General features: G+C 42.8%; 3 protein-coding genes across 8 annotated transcripts in view; 1 reads left to right on the top strand and 2 right to left on the bottom strand.

Moving 5' to 3' along the window:
* The window catches only part of mbd2 (methyl-CpG binding domain protein 2), a 29,680-nt gene extending 26,659 nt beyond the window's left edge, over window positions 1-3,021 (bottom strand). The window contains exon 1 of one of the 2 annotated variants that reach the window (XM_004561921.6): window positions 2,506-3,021. In XM_004561921.6, the coding sequence (XP_004561978.1) occupies window positions 2,506-2,618 (113 nt within the window). In that variant the 5' untranslated portion in view covers window positions 2,619-3,021. The remainder of the gene's footprint in view (window positions 1-2,505) is intronic. The other variant, XM_004561920.4, reaches the window with a different exon arrangement.
* Window positions 3,022-3,274: 253 nt separating this feature from the next.
* On the top strand, window positions 3,275-15,628 carry lg7h18orf54 (linkage group 7 C18orf54 homolog). 5 transcript variants are annotated; one of them, XM_004561918.3, is made up of 15 exons: window positions 3,275-5,489; window positions 5,984-6,119; window positions 6,534-6,693; window positions 6,817-6,984; window positions 7,401-7,500; window positions 7,591-7,651; window positions 7,727-7,904; window positions 8,210-8,301; window positions 8,546-8,654; window positions 9,678-9,770; window positions 9,971-10,025; window positions 10,116-10,167; window positions 10,968-11,129; window positions 11,257-11,330; window positions 13,747-15,628. In XM_004561918.3, the coding sequence occupies exons 2-15, from the start codon at window positions 5,985-5,987 to the stop codon at window positions 13,901-13,903; spliced, it is 1,596 nt and encodes a 531-aa protein (XP_004561975.1). In that variant the 5' UTR covers window positions 3,275-5,489; window position 5,984; the 3' UTR covers window positions 13,904-15,628. The 5 variants fall into 5 exon arrangements, with proteins under 5 accessions (XP_004561975.1, XP_004561974.1, XP_004561973.1 ...); XM_004561917.3 differs by having other exon boundaries at window positions 3,275-5,493; XM_004561916.4 differs by having other exon boundaries at window positions 3,276-5,351.
* Window positions 15,046-17,790, bottom strand: spag16 (sperm associated antigen 16). Its single transcript, XM_004561919.5, has 3 exons — window positions 16,640-17,790; window positions 16,431-16,535; window positions 15,046-16,359 (listed from the first exon to the last, which is right to left on the bottom strand). Exons 1-3 carry the CDS (start codon window positions 17,555-17,557, stop codon window positions 15,712-15,714), a joined length of 1,671 nt encoding a protein of 556 aa, XP_004561976.1. The 5' UTR covers window positions 17,558-17,790; the 3' UTR covers window positions 15,046-15,711.
* Window positions 17,791-17,941: the final 151 nt, after the last annotated feature.

Here is a 17,941-nt window from a genome sequence, read left to right as displayed (position 1 = left end):
GACATGAGTGTGTATATGAATGTGCATACTTTATACAACACTATGGTCCATGAAAGCTGTGTTTAAATGTGCTTTACACAAAACACAGAAAGTAAAATTCATCTTGCAGTCTATTATTTGAACAGGACACAGTTCCGTCACAGCTGCTGTGCTTGTCTTCAAGGCTATTTAAAAAGCTATTATAGAAAGTTGAAGTGAAACTTCCACAGTCTCTTCCAGCTAACTCAGGCAACAGCAGCACAAATGGCACACCCAGCTTTACGTTTCCCAGCTTTATGAAGCAGACGGTTGGCTGTCTGGGCACAGGGACAGGATCCTCAGTGTTATGGACATTTCCAACAGTAGTTTGCCTCTGACAACATCAGGAGAGAGGCCTAACCCAGCTAGAATGAGTGGTTATCTTACTGTACAGCATTTGGAGATAATAGCTTTACACGATGCCCGCTGGTATCAGTGCAACATGCTGTTCTTTACCCAGCATATGTCAATAAGGGAGTCATGTGGCTGTCAGGAGACGTTAAATAGATGTACAAGTGGCACTGAAGCGAGACACCATGATACATTTTCAGATTCAGACTCTCCTTAAGGTTGATAAAGAAACAGTTACAAAAACAATTTATACATCGACTGTATATCAAAGGTGACCACTATAGCCCCTTTTCCATTAGTTTCTACTCAAATAGACCTGCTCGGCCGGGGTTCCAAGGCGAACCAAGTAGGTACTGAAATGTGATGTCGTCAAACTGCAGGCCAACGATTGGCTAGTCTGTGCCGACACTCAATGAGTTAGGAGAGTGTCTCATTCACTGAAATCAAAAAGGAAATTTGTAATATAAAAAAAGCCCCAGAAAACACAGCAACAATGGAAATGGCTACAAAATGCAACGCCGTGGTCCCAGAGTCCGACAGAAAGTCAACTACTGAGCACCAGGCATATCGTCCACCTTTGTTGTAACATTCATGATGCATACTAATTCCATCAATCTAAATGTAAATGTTTGACAGAAAGCACTTATATAAAAAACAGCATAGGTGTATGGGTGTGAATGGGTAAATGAGGGTCCTCAAGTAGAGTAGAAATGTGCTATATAAGAACAGGTCCATTTACCATTTTGGATGACATATTTTGCAGATTCAGTGTTAGAATTTTGTCCACCGCCATTCGGGTTTTTTGGAGCTAGACATGTCAAGGAGTGGAGTGCTAACTTACCAGCTAATGTTAACTTGGTTACACTGTTTGAACCAAACATTTTCAGTGGGAGAAACTTGTTCTTCCAAGTGACTCCAGGCTCAGCATTCTGCAGGTTTCCCCCAGTTTAAAAACGGTACAACTGCATAACGATCTAAACCAGCACCATTGCATAACAATGAGCAGATCAGATCAGTTTCATGCTCATTCATATGCAAATTGTCACAGCAGTTAATCAATGACCACGAGTACTACTCACTGAGAGTTGGAGAATGGCTGCAATCACAGCACTAAACAATACTGAAAGATGTCCTCTTAGATTCCCTCTTTGGCTCAAAGATTGTCATTCCCCTTTTTTTACTTAAGGAGGTCAAGAAGGCAGCTTATGTGAAAAGGTAACGGCCACCTCTGTGAATAGTACTCAGGGCCATTAACGGTCATGACAATTCATTGTTAAGCAATGGTGGTTATGCAAGTGTATTGTTAATAAAGTCAGACTAAATTAATCAACATTCTGGGATTTAGATAGCAGATGCTTACTATTTCTATTTAACTGACTAAAAGCTACAACGTCACTTGTCAAAACTAGAGTTTGTGTGTATGTGTGTGTGGATGGTCTGTCACTACAATTAACCACACAAAAAGACATTTTATTTGTCATTTACTGGCATTAATGGGATCAAAAGAATAAATAGAGAGGTTCAATTTAAAGAGTCAAATGAGCTGACAAACGTGAGGCCTTGAAACCTATATTTAAGCCCTGATAAAACCCAAATGAGTAAGTTCTAAAAACGAAAACTGTGAACACGTTCAAGTCAGACATTTTAATATTGGAGTCTATGGAAATTGACTTACTCTGAAAGTCTGCCTCAGGTGGACTTTAGAGAAACTGCAGGGTTTCTTTTAGTTTTCGTTATTGGTTTCATTTTTGCTCTTATTGCACATTTATGGAGGTATGAGGTGTGTCCACTGTAATCTCAATATCTGGATGAACTTCCCACCAATGTTCAAGCACTTTGGTTTGGCTTGCTTCGGTCATCCAGCTGTTCTTGGCCCCCTGCTGCCACAACTCTGGTCATACAGACATTGTTACATTGTTGTAATGCTGTTATTAAGAATGAATTCTGATTGGCTACTTTGCTACTGTGCACTACATTGTAACTTCTCAGACTGAAGCCGAGCCTCTGGTTGGTCCACTGAGTGTGAACAGAGGTGAGCTCACAAACAGTCCAGAGTCAGCATTGGTACCACAGCCGAACTGCTGACTGATTATCGGTTTGCTGTGTAACCACTGATCGATTAGTGTGATGGGCTACCTGTAGTAGTAGACGTCGCTCTTTCCGGCGCTCAGCCCGGACTTCCTGATCACTTCTTCTTTCTTCCAACCGGGCGGCAGAGCGGGACAGTCCGTCCTCTTTCTCTCCATCATAGCGCGTGTACCGATCCCACGGTTCAGGCTCCTGTCGGATTAATCGATCACTTGGTAAATCCCGGCGTGGACCCCCCAGACGCGCGGCGTGCTGGTGAAAAACCAGCGGAGCGACGTCACGGACGTTACGTTAACGGTGGCTCTCACACTCCCTCCGCCCTGCTTGTTTATGCTGCTTATTTTGGGTCGAACAGAAACAAACACAGTGTTCCGGTTCGGGCTGTTCCGGGTTAAACCGCCTCCAGGTCCGGGTTTACTTCAGTTTACCTCCTGAGAGAAGCAACGGCTCATCCGGGGATCCGATCTGATCTAAAGTGAACTGAACTGAACTGAACTGAACTGGACCAACGGCAGGCTGTGACGTCTGAGATATCACACACACACACACACACACACACACACACACACACACACACACACACACACCGCGATTAAACTCAGACGCGCACGCTCACACGCACAGACACACTCCCCCAGAGATCGTCTTGAGATCAGAACACTCACTCGGTGTTAGTTTAGGTGAAACAGACTCTATCAATCTATAGTCTGAGGTATGAATAAACCTGTAAACGTTTGCATAATAATAATAATAATAATAATAATAATAATAATAATAATAAAAAATTATTGTTTTCAAAATAAAATTGAATATTATTTGAAAGTCACAATTTTTTTTTGCAAAAATAGATAAATAAATAAACAACCATGAACTGAATTCGTCATGGAAACATATAACCCAATATTTGCAAGGTCTGATCAACTTAATCGACCATGGCACTATGGGAGTACAATAGACTGCATATTAAAGATGGAGGTAGCCACTGATTTTTGATTCCACATTTTAGACTATAGACATTCACTCCCCAAAAATGAATCACAGACATCTGGAACTGTTTCATGGTCGAGCAGAGAGAGGGGCAGGCATGCAGTGAGTGTTAAAAACTATGAAAAGTGTCACTGCAAACACACTCTGTGCTTTTCAGACTTTACAGTTATCCCATCCTATCGCTCCGTTCTCTACTCTGTGTCCTCTGTCCTCTTTTTTTCTGTCCTCTGGTTGGTCCACTAAGAGGCAAAAAAGTTGGTTATCTACCCTATCCACGTCTTTTGACACCAACCCCGATTGGTGCCAGAACACAATAATCAGATGATTTCTGATGAGTGGTATTTGGCAACAATTAGGGAGGAAGAACTCCTTTTAAGAGGAAAATACCTCTGCTTACACTTGTTTTTTGTCGTGTTGTTTTTTTGTTTGTTTTTTAATTTCCCAGATGGCCTTATATTTTCGTCTATGCGATAAGTTTGTGTCGACATGTTATGCTGGTGCTTTCTGGTGCCTGCAGTTTCAGGGGGAGTGATCCCTCTTTCTGTGTTATTCAACATCCCCACACCTCCTGGCTCACTGACGTCACAAACTCTGGGTTAAAGGGGCCTGCAGCAGAGACAGGAACCCCGGAAAAATACTTGGTCGTCCCAACATGGCTAACCTACAGTTCTCTCTGAGAAAGAAGTGAAAGCGGATTTTTTTGTAAAAACGGTTTTTTACAATGTAACTAAACCAGTAGTGATGAAAAGGAAGACGTGCCCTTCTGCTTATGAAGTTATCACAGGACAGAACAAACAGGGTGTTAAATATGCAGCCTTTTAGTATAAATTAATGGTGCCCCCCGAAATAAATACACAAATAAATAAATAAATAAATTGGTGAATTTCAACAAAATGGTTTTTTTAAACAAAAAATGAGCATGATGTTTTTAAAATGGTTATATGCTAGATGTACTTTAATTAGTCCAGTAAATTAACAACACATTAATAAGTTATCTGAAGGAATTAAGTCCTGCTACCAGTGATATTCGAAAGCTTTATTAGTTTATTATTATTTTTATTACTCTTGTTGTGTCGTGTTAATATTGTCTTTTCAACTCTTGTGTGTGGGTGTGTGGTGGTGGGTAGATTATCACAATTATCTCAATTTAATAATTTAATCCCAACATTAAACTGTATATAATCCCCCCCCACACACACACACACACACACACACACATTTCAACTCTGTGTGGGAGTCTTGACCGCTGTTTTTCCAGTCTCAACAGTGTCTCCTCTCCTTTCCCTGCTCTCACTAACACCTCCTCAGACACCGTGGCGCACTCAGAGACGGAAGAAGGGGAATAATAATAATTCCGGTGACACCAAATCATTATACTGTCGTCAGTGCAATAATTGCTTACAATTGAATTTTAGAAATAAAACAAGACAATTTTTCTCTCTTTTTTGGGGGCATTCACGTGGACTTGTTTTCATAACTCAACGGAGTTCATCTTTAAATTCGGCATATCTTACACACACAAACGATTATGCGTTCTAATATAATGTAAACTTTATTTGCTCTTTCACTCATGTATACCATGTTTCTGCATCACGATAAGCCACTGATGGCGGTAGTTAAACATATTAATCTGTCTGTAACAGACACCGAAACTTTCTTAAGATCATAACACACCTTAACTGTGTAAACCGTACTTATATATGAAGCATGTGTTTACCGATACTATGATTATTATTAATGACCAGATTCTTTTAACGGAGTTTGGTGGCAGCGTCTGCCGGGTACCGGAAGTGGCTCCGGCTAACTGTGAGCTAGCTTTACCCGGGATCCTTTGAATTTGCAAGCGTCAGTGTACGCAAAAGGGTTGGGCACGGAGTACAGTGAAAAGGAGGCATTTCGGAGTAGAAGTATGAGTGTTTTATATTTGTTTTAATTGATAAAGATTCAGGAAGTTTGAGGAAGTGCCTGGTTAAGATTTCCGTTAACAACCTAGCAGCGCTGCTAAGTTGAACTTTAACATCAGTGAGAAAACTTTTGCGACATTTGTGAGTACGTTGAGCCAGAAACATTTGTGTAGCACGTTATAAACTCTGTATAAACACTAAACTGTTGCTGTACGTATGGGGTTTAAATCTGCCATGTAACGGTCTGTTTAGTTTATTTTTTGTTCGATGTTTTTGGGGGTTTTTGCTGCATAGCTCAGAGCTCGGCTAAAGGCAAGCTAGCAAACAAACGCAGTCTAAAGAAAGCCCTTTACTGTCCCGTTTAAAGCGAAAACCGGCAAAGCTATCACTGACAACAACCTGACACATACTCCGCAAGGTGGTTAGCTTTCTAACGTCTCAAACAGCTGCTTTTGCACAGGTAGCTCCACGCCTACTTGTGGAAGGTTTAAATCACAGCTGGCATGGCTCTGATTGGGCATGTCAGCTGTGAATAAACAAATGCTGATAACAGTTTTAACACCTCTGTAAACATTTTAACCATTATTCCCTCGACGTTTAGCGATTTAAAATGTACTCTTCTTGTTTTTTGACAGCATGGAGTACAGCGGTCCATTGGGCCACTCTCTGTCACCAGAGTCCACGGTGACCTCCCTACTATCCAGTTCAGGTTACCTGAGGAGCAGCCTGCTGCCTCCTCAACACGACACCAGCTTCAGATACAAAGACAGAGTGGGTGGGATTACTTTCCACAGCAGGAATGGACAGAATGAAGAAATCTCCCTTTGTTATTTTATCTGTTTCTGGGTTCTGTTCTGGGTGTTATCAGGAGAGCTTCTCTCCTGACAAATGATGATGTTCTCTTTTTGATTGTGACAGAGTTTAAAATTGTTTCATTTTCCAGTAAAACATTGAGGAAAAACTGGTAAATTCAGAAAAAAATATGTGAATTTGTTTTAAAAGAAAAGAGTAAATTCATGTGAAGTTCATGAGGAAGTGTGTGAGAGGTGTATGAGAGATAACTCAAACATTTATGTGAGAGGGAAAACATTTTTAAAAAGTCTGAAATTTGTTGTTCTTTTCTTATCAAAAACTTTAGTGATGAGGATTTTAAAACAGGAAGCCTACACTACTGTCTGATTGCAGGAGTATGACTCGGCTTCGGCGGCTCTGGACGCTTACATCAAAGACTTTGAGAGGAGTCGTCAGAACCGCGACTCGTCGTTGACTGGAAAGCTGGTTCTGCCACAGAACCTACCCTCCACTCCGTGCAGGCACAGAGTGGGCACGCTCAGAAACAAAGATGGTAGGTCCTGCTGAGGGTCAGGTATCTTATAACGTTGATATATCTTGGTGCTTTTTATGTCTTCTGTGGTTTTATGTTATCTGAGTGATTCATCTACATTGCATTTTTCTCTTTTTGTTTCAGTTCTTAGGGAGCGTTTGACCGAGAGAGAGCTAGACTTCCTGAACCTCCCCGTGAGCCCCCTCCATCACCGCGTTAACTGGGACAGACACTCCATGACAACAGATGAACTGCTGTCCGTCCCTTTCGACGGCTCGATGCCCATCACCCACACCACCGCCTTCATCCAAGGTTTTTACACATTTCATACTCAACCTTTAAACTCTTAAACACGTGTTTGTACATTTTTTAGTTTTCTTTGATCTGTATGATGTCATTAAGAGTAGGGATCTGTGATTTCGTAGAGTCCAAGACTGAAAATGTGGAGCTGGAAGTAAATGCATCCCTCACCATTTTTCTCAGTCTGAAGTTTTTAAATGTGACAATCAAGAATCTGCTCTTATACCAGTTCATTAAAAACATCTACAATGTAGTCTTCATTCATGTCATTAAATCCACCACTTTTACCTAAAAACATCCTGGCATCTGCCTTTAAACGCATAACTTCTGCAGCTCAGACTCTATAATCAACATTAAATAATCCATAGATGATTCAGTAATAACAGAAGTGATGACTTTTGCCTCACTCCTCTCCTCTGCTGGTCCAGACCTCCTGTCCTGGCCTGCAGCCTCCCAGACCTGCCCCTCATCTACCTGTAGACTCCTCCACCATCACTCTCTTCCACCGACGACGTCCAGGAGCTCCAGGTTTGAACTGCTTCCTTTCTCGTTCAGATCGACCAGGCATATTTCCTGGTCGATCTGAGTTACAGGTTATTACTTTCCCCTCCTCCCTAGGTGCAGAGACAGGCCGAGGGCCGCCACTTTTAAACCAGGTGCTCACATCAGCAGTTTTAAGGTGACCCTCACTGTCTTTTCTGGATTGTTCTGAGACTGTAGCAGTGTCATAAACACAGTTGCTTCCCCTTTTCAGAGATCAGAGCAGGCCCCGGTATCCTCGTCGCTCCACCTCCCTCACTGGTTCACCAGTAACAAGGCTGACTTGGACTGTTCGGGAATCACCAGTGTGCCCGACCTGAAGTACCCAGCATGGCTCCAGGGGTGTGACCTCAGCGAGCCGCCTGCACAGTCAGATCTGTGGGACGACCACGGTAGCTTCCTTGACTACATATGCACAAACCTTCCAAGATGTCATAGTATTTCATCATCATTTAACAGATTGTGATTATTAATGTTAAAGATAAATCTATTAATAGGTTATTCTTTATTATTTTATATTAAGCAGCCCATCAGTGTGTAGAGTCATAAATATGAGCTTTTAAAACTGATCTAGTGAGGGGAAATGTTGAATTTGATATTGGACTGGGTGGGTGGAGTCTATCCCAGGGAAGTAATTTCACCATTAAACTATGACTATTTTCTGTTTATTTGAAAGGGTCATATTTGTTTTTTCCAGACGTTCTCCCACCTGGATCTCCCAGAACCAGAGCTCCATCCTGGGTAGCAGACCTGGAGAAAGATGAAGATCCTGACCAGACACCTGCAGAGGTGAGAGAAGCAGCTGCAGCGCAACTGTCAGTTGTATGGTCCTGCTGCTCTCGTTGTTCATGAAGACTGTAGAGCTTCTGTGGAACTGTGCTTTCCTCTGGACTCTTTGTGTGTTAAAGAACGCCTTATGATGTGGTCAAGTGCTCTAAATAAACCACATTCTGTCACATGTGTGTCCCAAAGGCAGAAAAAGAGCTTCATCGGTCAGTTGATGAAGTAATAGGTTTTCTCTGTGTGTGCTTAGGTTGGCAGCCAGCAGGCGCTCAGAGACCTGAGGCTTCAGTTTGCTGAACAGATTTCTTTGCTCACTACAGAGAGGAAGAGCTCAGACGTTGTGATGAACATGTACCAAGGTAAAAACACAAGTCTTTGAGTATGTAATGTTAAAAATTCGAGGTGTAAACAAAATAGGTCCGGAATTGTTCTCTGTAAATCACCACAAACATAACTTTCCGATCTCTATTCGTGTGACTTTCAGAAAATATAAATTAAAGTTAAAGTACAGTTAAAGGTTTACTGCTTTGACGCACAAAAGAGACCCAGTGACCATCACAGAGGCAAATCAGGGTTCCTGCAGGTCATTAAAAAGTTTAAAATCATGTAAAGCAAAGAGTTAAAATGACTGGGCTTCTTTGCTTGGGCTGATGGATAGATGGACTAATAACAGACAATACTCAGCTCTGAAAAACAAACTAATCCTAGAGTCGACGAAAAAAATACATTACATTGGATTATTGCACTGTTGAATATTGTTTAGTCATTCTTTACTCATTGATTGCATATCACGGAAGGCCATAATCACAATGACATCACTAACTGGGTTTGGATTCTGTATTCTGAAGGTGTTATTGCTTCAGATGCCAACATATTGTCTTTAGAGCCTGAAGTCACCACATTTCAGATATCAGTGTATGAGTGCATCACACACACTGACGGAGATGGCTGCTAATTAGTGCCAAGTAACACCCAAATTCAATTCTTCACTCACCTTCACTAGACCCCAGTGTTCTTAGACAATCTGTTCATACAATTAACTGCACAGCAGCCATATTAGATGCTCCAAAAGGCTCCAGCAGCACAAACAGGGTTCAGATGTTCAGGTCAGAGAACTGTTGGGGACTGACTCAATTCTGGAACTTGGGACTAAACAGAGATCTAAAACTAGCAGCTGTACAGAACGTGGTCAAGAGGTACAAGAGAAGATCCTCTTGAACATGAGACTGGCCAAATTCAATTCATATAGTCTTATTTTCTTATTTTTCCCCTTTCAACCACACCTCCTATGACAACCTTTCACTCTTTTAAACTTTTCTCTTTTTTGTTGTTGTTTTTGTTCTTTGCTAAACTTGTTTCTGATGTGTGTTCCCACCTGTCAGACAACAGGATCGAGTCTCTGATCCAGAAGGCGGACCAGGTGTTAAACTCTCTGTCTCGGAGTTCTGGACAAGCAGAGAGTCCTGCAGATCCAGGTAAAACCGGGATTCATTCAAAGGAGCAGGAAGTCTTTTACACTGAATAACACTTATACCAAAGTTTTTGTTGTTGTTGTTTTTTAAAGCACAGCTGTGTCTGGTTCTCGTTGTGACTGTTTAAGCAGACTTTAACTTATTACCAACAAGCTGGAAATGAAGCAGGTATCCGATCAGTTCTTTGTTTCTGTTGTTGTCAGTGAGTCCTGTGAAAACTGAGGAGCTGCTGCACCATTCTCCCTCACACTGTCCTCTGTGAGTAAGACTCATTTACACTTCTGGTGTGTTATGATCTGCTGCAACTCCACGCAGACTCATATATGTGGTGGCATTTTAACCCTGCAGAGACTCAGCAACAGGAGGCTGCACAGAGGAGCTGACTGACAGGGGAGCAGAGGTAGGTTTACTGTCATGTTCTACAATGTCAGCTAATTGTGTGATTTTCATTTATTCTCGTCTCCTGAGTGATGCCCAGATGTGAAACACATTAACCTTTCAGGTCAGTGGACAAGGCCTCCTACTGCAGTGAGCCTGTTTGACTCACTACAGTAGTTTTTCTTTGTATTCACATTAGACTGGTTGAATTTAAAGGCTTTTTAGGCAATATTAGTTTTTTCTTTTTAAACACAATAATTTACCTATTAAATATACGTTTAGCACTGGGGGTCTTATAAAGTAAATTCTGAATTTCTGTTTTGGATGGGTTGTAAATATTTTTCGTCACATAACTATGAGAACTTATTCATATTCCATCATTGGCACAATTTGTGTCTCTAAATATGTGATTTTTTTCTACCAAATGAAACTGTAATATTTCAAAAGTTGTGGCCCTTCTCATGTAAAAAGTAGTTGTGTTGATTGCTTCGGTTTTATTGTAATAACTTGAGCTAACTTGTGTAATTTTGTAATAAACAAGTATCACATAATCTGTATACAGTATTAGCTTGTGCTCATTGTGTCCCACTGTTATTCAGTTGATTCGCTGGTGTGATCATACATGTGTTGCAGAATGTTTGTGATAGCCTATTGGGTTTTTACAAACCAGATCAGCCCAGTTGTCAGGTTTTTTTTTCCTAAGGCTGAACAAATGAGTGCTAGTCAACTCAGTTGAAGGCCTTCTCTACATCTACTGGCAAAACAGTTGTTTCTGAAGCTAGTGTTGTTTGTAATATCCCCCTTTTGTTTGTGCTCTCCCAGGATTTGAGTCATGAAAACAGCATCTGGAAGCAGCCTGGTCCGGTGGAGGCTCTGAAACAGATGCTGTTCAGACTGCAGGCTGTGGAGGCGGAGCTTCAGCGACAACAGCAGCCACCAGCAGCTCTGACTCTCTCAGAGTGGCTGCTGACATCAGCAACACAGGTACAAGGAGCCAGGCTGGCTTGATACAGATCTTTAGAAAAAGTGGATAATAAAATGCTAATCTGTGTCTGAGTTTAACGTTTAAGGAAACAAGATTTAAATTATTAAGAGTCTGTTTGTGTTGCAGTGGTCTGTTGGTAACGCAGAGCTGCAGGAGCTGCAAGAGCTTCAGAGTTTTCCTGGTAGACCATCACTAGAGAGGTAACTGACTCCGATCAAGTTATTTGTCCCTTTAGAAAGAATGTGGAGACTGGACTGATAACCTGTGCTTACAGTTTAAAGACAACTGCATCAAAGACACCACTTTTGCTTCAGGCAAAAATTAAAAGCATTATTTTACTCAAAACGTCACTAGAAACTATGTCAAGAAATCAAATGCCATCCTGTCTTGTAAGACAAAGGGGGGTCCACACAGGAAACAACTAGCAATGATGTGGCAGCCAGCAACTAGAAACTCAGTGACATTTAGTAACTCATAGTGAGTATGGGCCGAATAACCACTGGTGATGCAAAGCAATACTACTACTACTGATGATGATGATGATGATGATGATAATAATAATAAATTAAAATGTATTTTTGAAAACTCCAAGATAAGTCCTTTTGTTCTACTTTCAGATTTTAGATAAAAGACAGTCAGCTTCTGGGTGTGAATCCTGCGTTTTTCCGATGGCCAGCAGGGGGCAACATCTATGGCTGTTGAAACAAGTCAGAGTCTGTAGAAGTCTATGAGAAAGTGACCCAACATCTTACTTGACCTGTTACCTTAAGCTGGGCAAACACTGTGGGATTTTGCGTTATTCAGCTCCTGCTCAAACTGCACGACTGACTCGCAGGGGTTAGAAGTTCGTAGGTCACGTTGCAGGGTCTCTATGCTCTATGCTCTGATGCGACCTGAGTGCTTACACTGTGCGTCCATAATATGAAGGTTATAACAGAAAATCTGTCGCTCACTCTCCCTCTCTGTCTTTCACTCACACAGACACGCACACCACCACCGTCAACTTTGCTAAATTGCTAATGAAAAACATTGATAAGGCAGCTGGGATTGATCAGCAATGTCCATCCAATTATTTTCACGGTTGTTGTGGTCGTGATAATTTTGTGAGGCCACATCGAAAAGGCTCGGATGAGCTTTCCAAAGTTCTACAAGTTGTGCCTCCATCGCTTGTGTCCAGATCACACGCTGCACTGCTGTGCTACTCCGTCTTTTCACTTTCATTTCTGTGTTTGTGCGTGCGCAGTGTGAGAGGCTGCGGTGACACCCTCACGACGGCCGACAGGATTTCAAACAGGTTTGATTTTCTTACGACCAAGCGATTGATTATTTGGGAGCTGGTCGTGAGGTGTTAATCGCTTCTGTTACCCCACGTATACTACGCGATGCACGACACACGATGAAGGCGAAACTCGGGCCGATCCCCAAAACGGTTGCACGACTGAAAAATCGGCTCAAAATGAGCCAAAAATCGTACCGTGTCTGCCCAGCATTAGTAAACACTTTCACGATGAGTTTATGGTCTCTGTTGCTAGTTTAAAGTCTTACTGAGTCAAATGTGATTATTAGGGCTGTGTGATATGACCAAAATCTCATATCCCGATATAAGACATCTATCATTCCGATAACGATATAAATCACAAAAATGTAACATTTTCTGTAAATTCTGTGAATCTCGGGCAGCTCGACTTGCATGAAGTGTTTTCAGCTGGGCGTCATGTACCTGGAGTTATGACTTTTAGCCGATGCATGAATTTATACATTTTTAGACATAAGTTGTAATGGCCGCGTTTTCTTTGTGAGTATTTATTACACGGCGTGCTGCGGGGAAAAGCCTGTTCTAACGTTTGAGTCTAAGGTTTATTTTTTAGCACCTGGCGGCTCTTTTTTGCTTCTCATCCGTAAACACTCCATACTCTTTCACGGGATTTAGTTTATTTTGAAAAGTCTCAACAGGATCTTGAGCTTTATTGTGGAAAGGTTAATATGCAAAACAAACAAGCGGATGGCGGAGCCACGCCATTGTTTTACCGTCGTGGTTGCTAACGACAACGTGTAAAAACAGTCGCTTGTCCGTCCGTAGTGTGGTTATATTAAATATAAGGGAAAGAGAGAACTTTAACAAATTAATATAACCACTACAATGACCATCAAAACGATGAAAAAATATTGCCGTAAACATTATATTTTTCCGCAATATGAAACGATAGACGTTTTTATATCGTCACCCGATATATATCGTTATATCGAACAGCCCTAGTGATTATTACATTTGAAGTAAAAGAAGGATCATAAAACAGGATGTAAGTTAGTGACTGACAAGTCATCCGGTGTCCTTCAGAGCCCTCAGTTCTCATGTTGGCATTCAGAAAGCTGAGGTGGTGGTGGCTCACAGTCCCGAGAAACAGAGTCCTCATCCATGGAGAACACACCTGCACTTTCATTCCCATAGGGTCTCCTCTTCCTCATCCTCACCCTCTTCTTCTAAGCCCAATAGTTCAAAAACAAGATTTCAAAAACTTGGGTGACATTAAACGCATCTTCATCCACCACCACAGTATGTACATCAGTTTGACTCCAGTTTAGGGTGAGTAAAGCATGCATGTTTTTCCTCCTCAGAGCTCTGCATCATCTGAACCGCCTGAAGATGCTGGTGGAAGAACCCAGACAGAAACACAGAGCGACAGAGGAAGAGAAGGACGACGACGAGGGGCGCTACTCGTCCTCATCTGTCGACAGACTGGTCTGTTCTCAGCAGGAACCCTCCAGAAACTGAACATTCAAAGGAAGCTCGCTGTGCCAAAAGCCTCAATAGTATCTGCACTGTGTTTGTGTATTTTTTTTATAAGAAAGTGCAATTTTTTAAACACTAATACAACTCAGTTTAAACTATACCCTAAACCTTTAGAGTCAGGAAGTTTCCTGGACTGTTCTCTTTCTCAGACTCTGAGGAAGAGTCAGAACACAGCGATAATTTAAAAGAAGAGAAGAAAACGTGAAGGACAGACTCCGAGACGAGAAAAACATGCCACATCTTTTATATTTTGAATGTGTCTCAGGGGTTTGTGAATGCAACAGTATGGATGGATGGGCTTGATGCTTGTTGGTGCACAGACCGTTTTGTATTGATGGGTTTCATTCTGTTTGTAGACAGACTGTTGGTGCCATAAAGATTTACACACACTCATTCCTGTTGAAAATGAAGAGGTTACCGGGCAGTGTTCAGCCAGAGGGAAGAAAGATCATCAGTGCTGTTGTCAGTGATAGCTTTTCAGTTCCTTGCAGGTAAAACTACAATAAATTGCTTTTGCTGTAGAAAAGATGTACACGTGGAAGCACAACGTGTACTACTGTGACAATCCAGTCCGATTTTCTTAAGACTCAAGACTCGTGGATTGAAAATTGAAGTATTGAGCCATGGGTTGGGGGGACCAGGGTGTTCAGATGTCTATCTTTATCTGGGACTGCACAGCATTTTTTATCAGGGAACGTTAAAAGTCACCAAAATTAACAACCTTTGCTGATTTTGTCGAATATCATAGAAACTAACAAAAAAAGAAGCAGAAAGATTTGAAGAAATGTTTTTTGTCTCTTTTGCTTGAGTTGTTGTTTTTTTGTTGGGTTTTTTTTGCAGAGGGAGGAAAAAGTTTGTGACACGGTAAATGTGTGTCGTAACTGAATAAAAATTACAATTGTCAGATATGGCTTTTTTTTAAAAAAGGATGCCAATTTGTAGCTCCACCCAAATGGAAACCCAAAAACTGTTAGCAGACAGAAGAAGAGCTGGGAAAAAAGCATAAATGAAGACTGTCACATGAGACCATGAGACTTACTCTCTCTATATATATATACATGCTAAATGATACTCTGATAACATTCAATTGATTGTATTTGTAAGTCAGATAAAGACCATTTCACTCAGAGTTGTTCTTCATACATCTTCAGGTTCAGGTTACCATAAGTAGATTTGTTCTGCAGCTGTGAGTCATCCGTCCTCACATGCACACTCAATACAGCCATAACAGACAAAAAATGTACATAATACACAAAAAAAAAAAAAAGATCAGCACATTTGAATCTGACAGTAAAACTAGGGGACGATCATTTAGAAAATTATCATTTTTCAACTAAAGGATGAAACCATCAGGAAAGACGCAAAGGTCAGAGCAGGAGTAATGCAATTTTCCCATGGACTAACAATCAGACTTTATTTATTGATCAGAGGAGTTGCCCCCTGCTAGGTCATTAGAAAGAATGCAGGTTCATAGTACTGCATCAGTTTCACTTTTCAAACATTAAAGACATGAAACCAGATGGTGTTTCCTCCATCCTCAGGATGACAGGACTCATACTGGCACAGAGGAACTTTAACCCTCTGATGCAGGAAGTATTTTTATTCACCTCGGGGTGAAGAAGACACTTGATGTTAAATGTTTAATGTGTGCTTCTAGCTGCTTGTCTTTGCACAGCTCTCATTAAACATGTTTTGGTTTACAACCTCCATGGTGTCACTTCTTTGATTAATACAACTAAAAGTTCACGTCAATCTCAGATATCGATCACTACTCAATCAGAAATCTTATGTTACGACCAGATGTTAACCCTCCCATCACTCCCTGCCGAGATCACAGTCTCCCCCTTGTGGTCAAAGGTCACACTCTGCACACTGTCCCTGTGGCCCTCCAAGCTGCTCACACTGCCAGAGTCTACCTCCACCAGTTTCACCAAACCGTCGCTGCTGGCAACCGCCAGCATCTTCCCTGAGTGGTTAAACGCCACTTGGTTGGCACTAAGCGGCCCGGTGTCTCCAGCGGCCATCGGCGATGTGGGTTTTCTCATGTCCCACGTGTTGACGATGCCAGAAGAGTCACAGGAGGCCACCATGCTGGTCGCTGAGCTGAAGGCAGCATGGTTGCAGGGGTGATAATGTCCAAGAAAGGTGGTGGTGCAGACACCTAGCCTGGCATCCCACAGGGCGATGGTTTTGTCAGCGGAACAGGTGAGGAGGAGGTTGGAGGAAGGTAGGAAGCAGACGCTGTTGACGGAGGCGGTGTGTTGGCGCAGTGTGAGGCGACAGCGCTGGCTGTTCAGGTCCCACAGCTTGGCGGTTCTGTCAGCAGAGCAGGAGGCCAGGAAGTGACCACATGAGTGAAAGGAGCATGCCCAGGTGGGCTGGGCATGGCCAGAGAGCATCAGTACACAGCAGCCACGAGAGAAGTCCCAGAGCCGCACCTGCAGGAAGAAGTACACATCTGTAACCAATGAGGTAGGTTTATTCTGTGTTGTCATCAGGACCAACTTACTGTCATGTCTCCGCTGGTTGTCGCTAATTTTGATCCATCAGGGTGAAAGCTACAACCGGACAGCCAATCAGAGTGACCCTCACCAGTCAGCAGCATCTCACCCACCTGGCAACACAGTAGGTGACATCACACGTCAGTGCATCATCCAATCAGAGTGACCCTCACATGTCACCTCCCCACCTCCTCTTAGAGCTTTCACCTCCTCTCACCTTTTCTCTTTCTTCTGGGAGAACCCACAATCTCCAGGTGCTGTCATCACTGGCCGAGACAAGGATCAGTTTTCTTGGATGCAGGTCGATGCAGCTGATTGGCTGCTGATGCGCTCTTATAGAGCATGCGAGGCTGAAAGATGCGAAGCTTTTGTGAGAGTTCATTTGTTCCAGGTAGGCCCTTGGGAGCCCACTGCAGGGGGGGAACTCCGAGTCCTTCAGGCGTGCAGTGGTCTTTGCTGGTGGTTTCTCCTTCCTCCTCTCCTCCTTCACCTGCGCTGGTGTAGGGTCTGTGGTGCTTTGCAGTCTCTCTCTGTGGAAGCTGAGGAGCATCTTCTGCCTGACAGCTGTTTGGTATTTCTCCTCCAGCTGCCTGAGCACGGGGTCGTACGACTGCAGATGTTTCTTCAGTTGTTTGAAGTCCTCTGTGAGCCTCCTTTTGTCCTCGGAGACTCGCCGGTGCTGCAGCCGGTGAAAGTCCCGCTCCCTCTGTATCCTCACTAGGCTCGCTCCTGCACCCAGCACCTCCTCCCTGAGCAGCTCCGTCTCTGCGCGCACCGCCTCCAGCTCGCTCTGGAGGAGGCGTCGGTGTGTGAGAGCATCGGGGATGAAGTAGACCCCCGGGGCCGCCGTGGCTACGGTGTTCAGGGTGTCTGTGAGGCGCCTGAGCGCCGAGCCGTACCACTCCACCTCGAAGCGGCTCAGAGTCCGCGTCAGGCCGGCTCTGCGCAAGAAGTTCCTCAGGAAGTCGTCCACCGCCTCGGGGATGTTAGACAGAGTTTGCGCTTGTGGCGGTTCAGAATTTCTCTTGGGAGCTGCTGAGGAGGAGAGAGCCTCCTCAGACTTCTCCTCCTCTTCGTCCTCCTCAGCACTGCTCCTCTCCTCCACTTCCTCCGCTCCTCGTCTTGTGTCTGACATTTTCTCCCCTTCGCCTCGGAGCTTATTGTTTACGCGTTGCTATGGTATTAGCTCTGCGTTGCTTAGCGTGTTACCACGGTAACCGCGTGACCCCCTGCGTATGCGTTTGCTTAATAGGTTTTGTGGTTATTAAAATGCATACATATTTTACATTTTAAATGTTTTTAATTATTTGTTTTCATGCTTTCGTTTTTATTTCCTGTTTTTCCTTCAAGTGTTCTCCCTCTCTCTCGCATTCTCTCTCTCTCTCTCTCTCTCTCTCTCTCTCTCTCTCTCTCTCTCTCTCTCTCTCTATATATATATATATATATATATATTTAAAATATATATATTTTTAAATATTGTAAAATATTGATTATACAAATATTACTTTCTCATCATAAC

This window comes from Maylandia zebra, linkage group LG7 (assembly GCF_041146795.1).
Source record: "Maylandia zebra isolate NMK-2024a linkage group LG7, Mzebra_GT3a, whole genome shotgun sequence".
In the NCBI taxonomy this organism is placed as follows: domain Eukaryota; kingdom Metazoa; phylum Chordata; class Actinopteri; order Cichliformes; family Cichlidae; genus Maylandia; species Maylandia zebra.
This window is presented reverse-complemented; position numbering and strand designations above follow the sequence as displayed.

Coding starts and splice junctions, on each gene's coding strand:
- lg7h18orf54 (XM_004561918.3), top strand. CDS start 5,985: ATGGAGTACAGCGGTCCATTGGGCCACTCTCTGTCACCAGAGTCCACG. Junction 10,026..10,115: donor TCTCCCTCACACTGTCCTCT/GTGAGTAAGACT, acceptor TTAACCCTGCAG/AGACTCAGCAACAGGAGGCT. Junction 10,168..10,967: donor TGACTGACAGGGGAGCAGAG/GTAGGTTTACTG, acceptor GTGCTCTCCCAG/GATTTGAGTCATGAAAACAG.
- spag16 (XM_004561919.5), bottom strand. CDS start 17,557: ATGTCAGACACAAGACGAGGAGCGGAGGAAGTGGAGGAGAGGAGCAGT. Junction 16,536..16,639: donor TCCCAGAAGAAAGAGAAAAG/GTGAGAGGAGGT, acceptor CTGTGTTGCCAG/GTGGGTGAGATGCTGCTGAC. Junction 16,360..16,430: donor CAACCAGCGGAGACATGACA/GTAAGTTGGTCC, acceptor TTCTTCCTGCAG/GTGCGGCTCTGGGACTTCTC.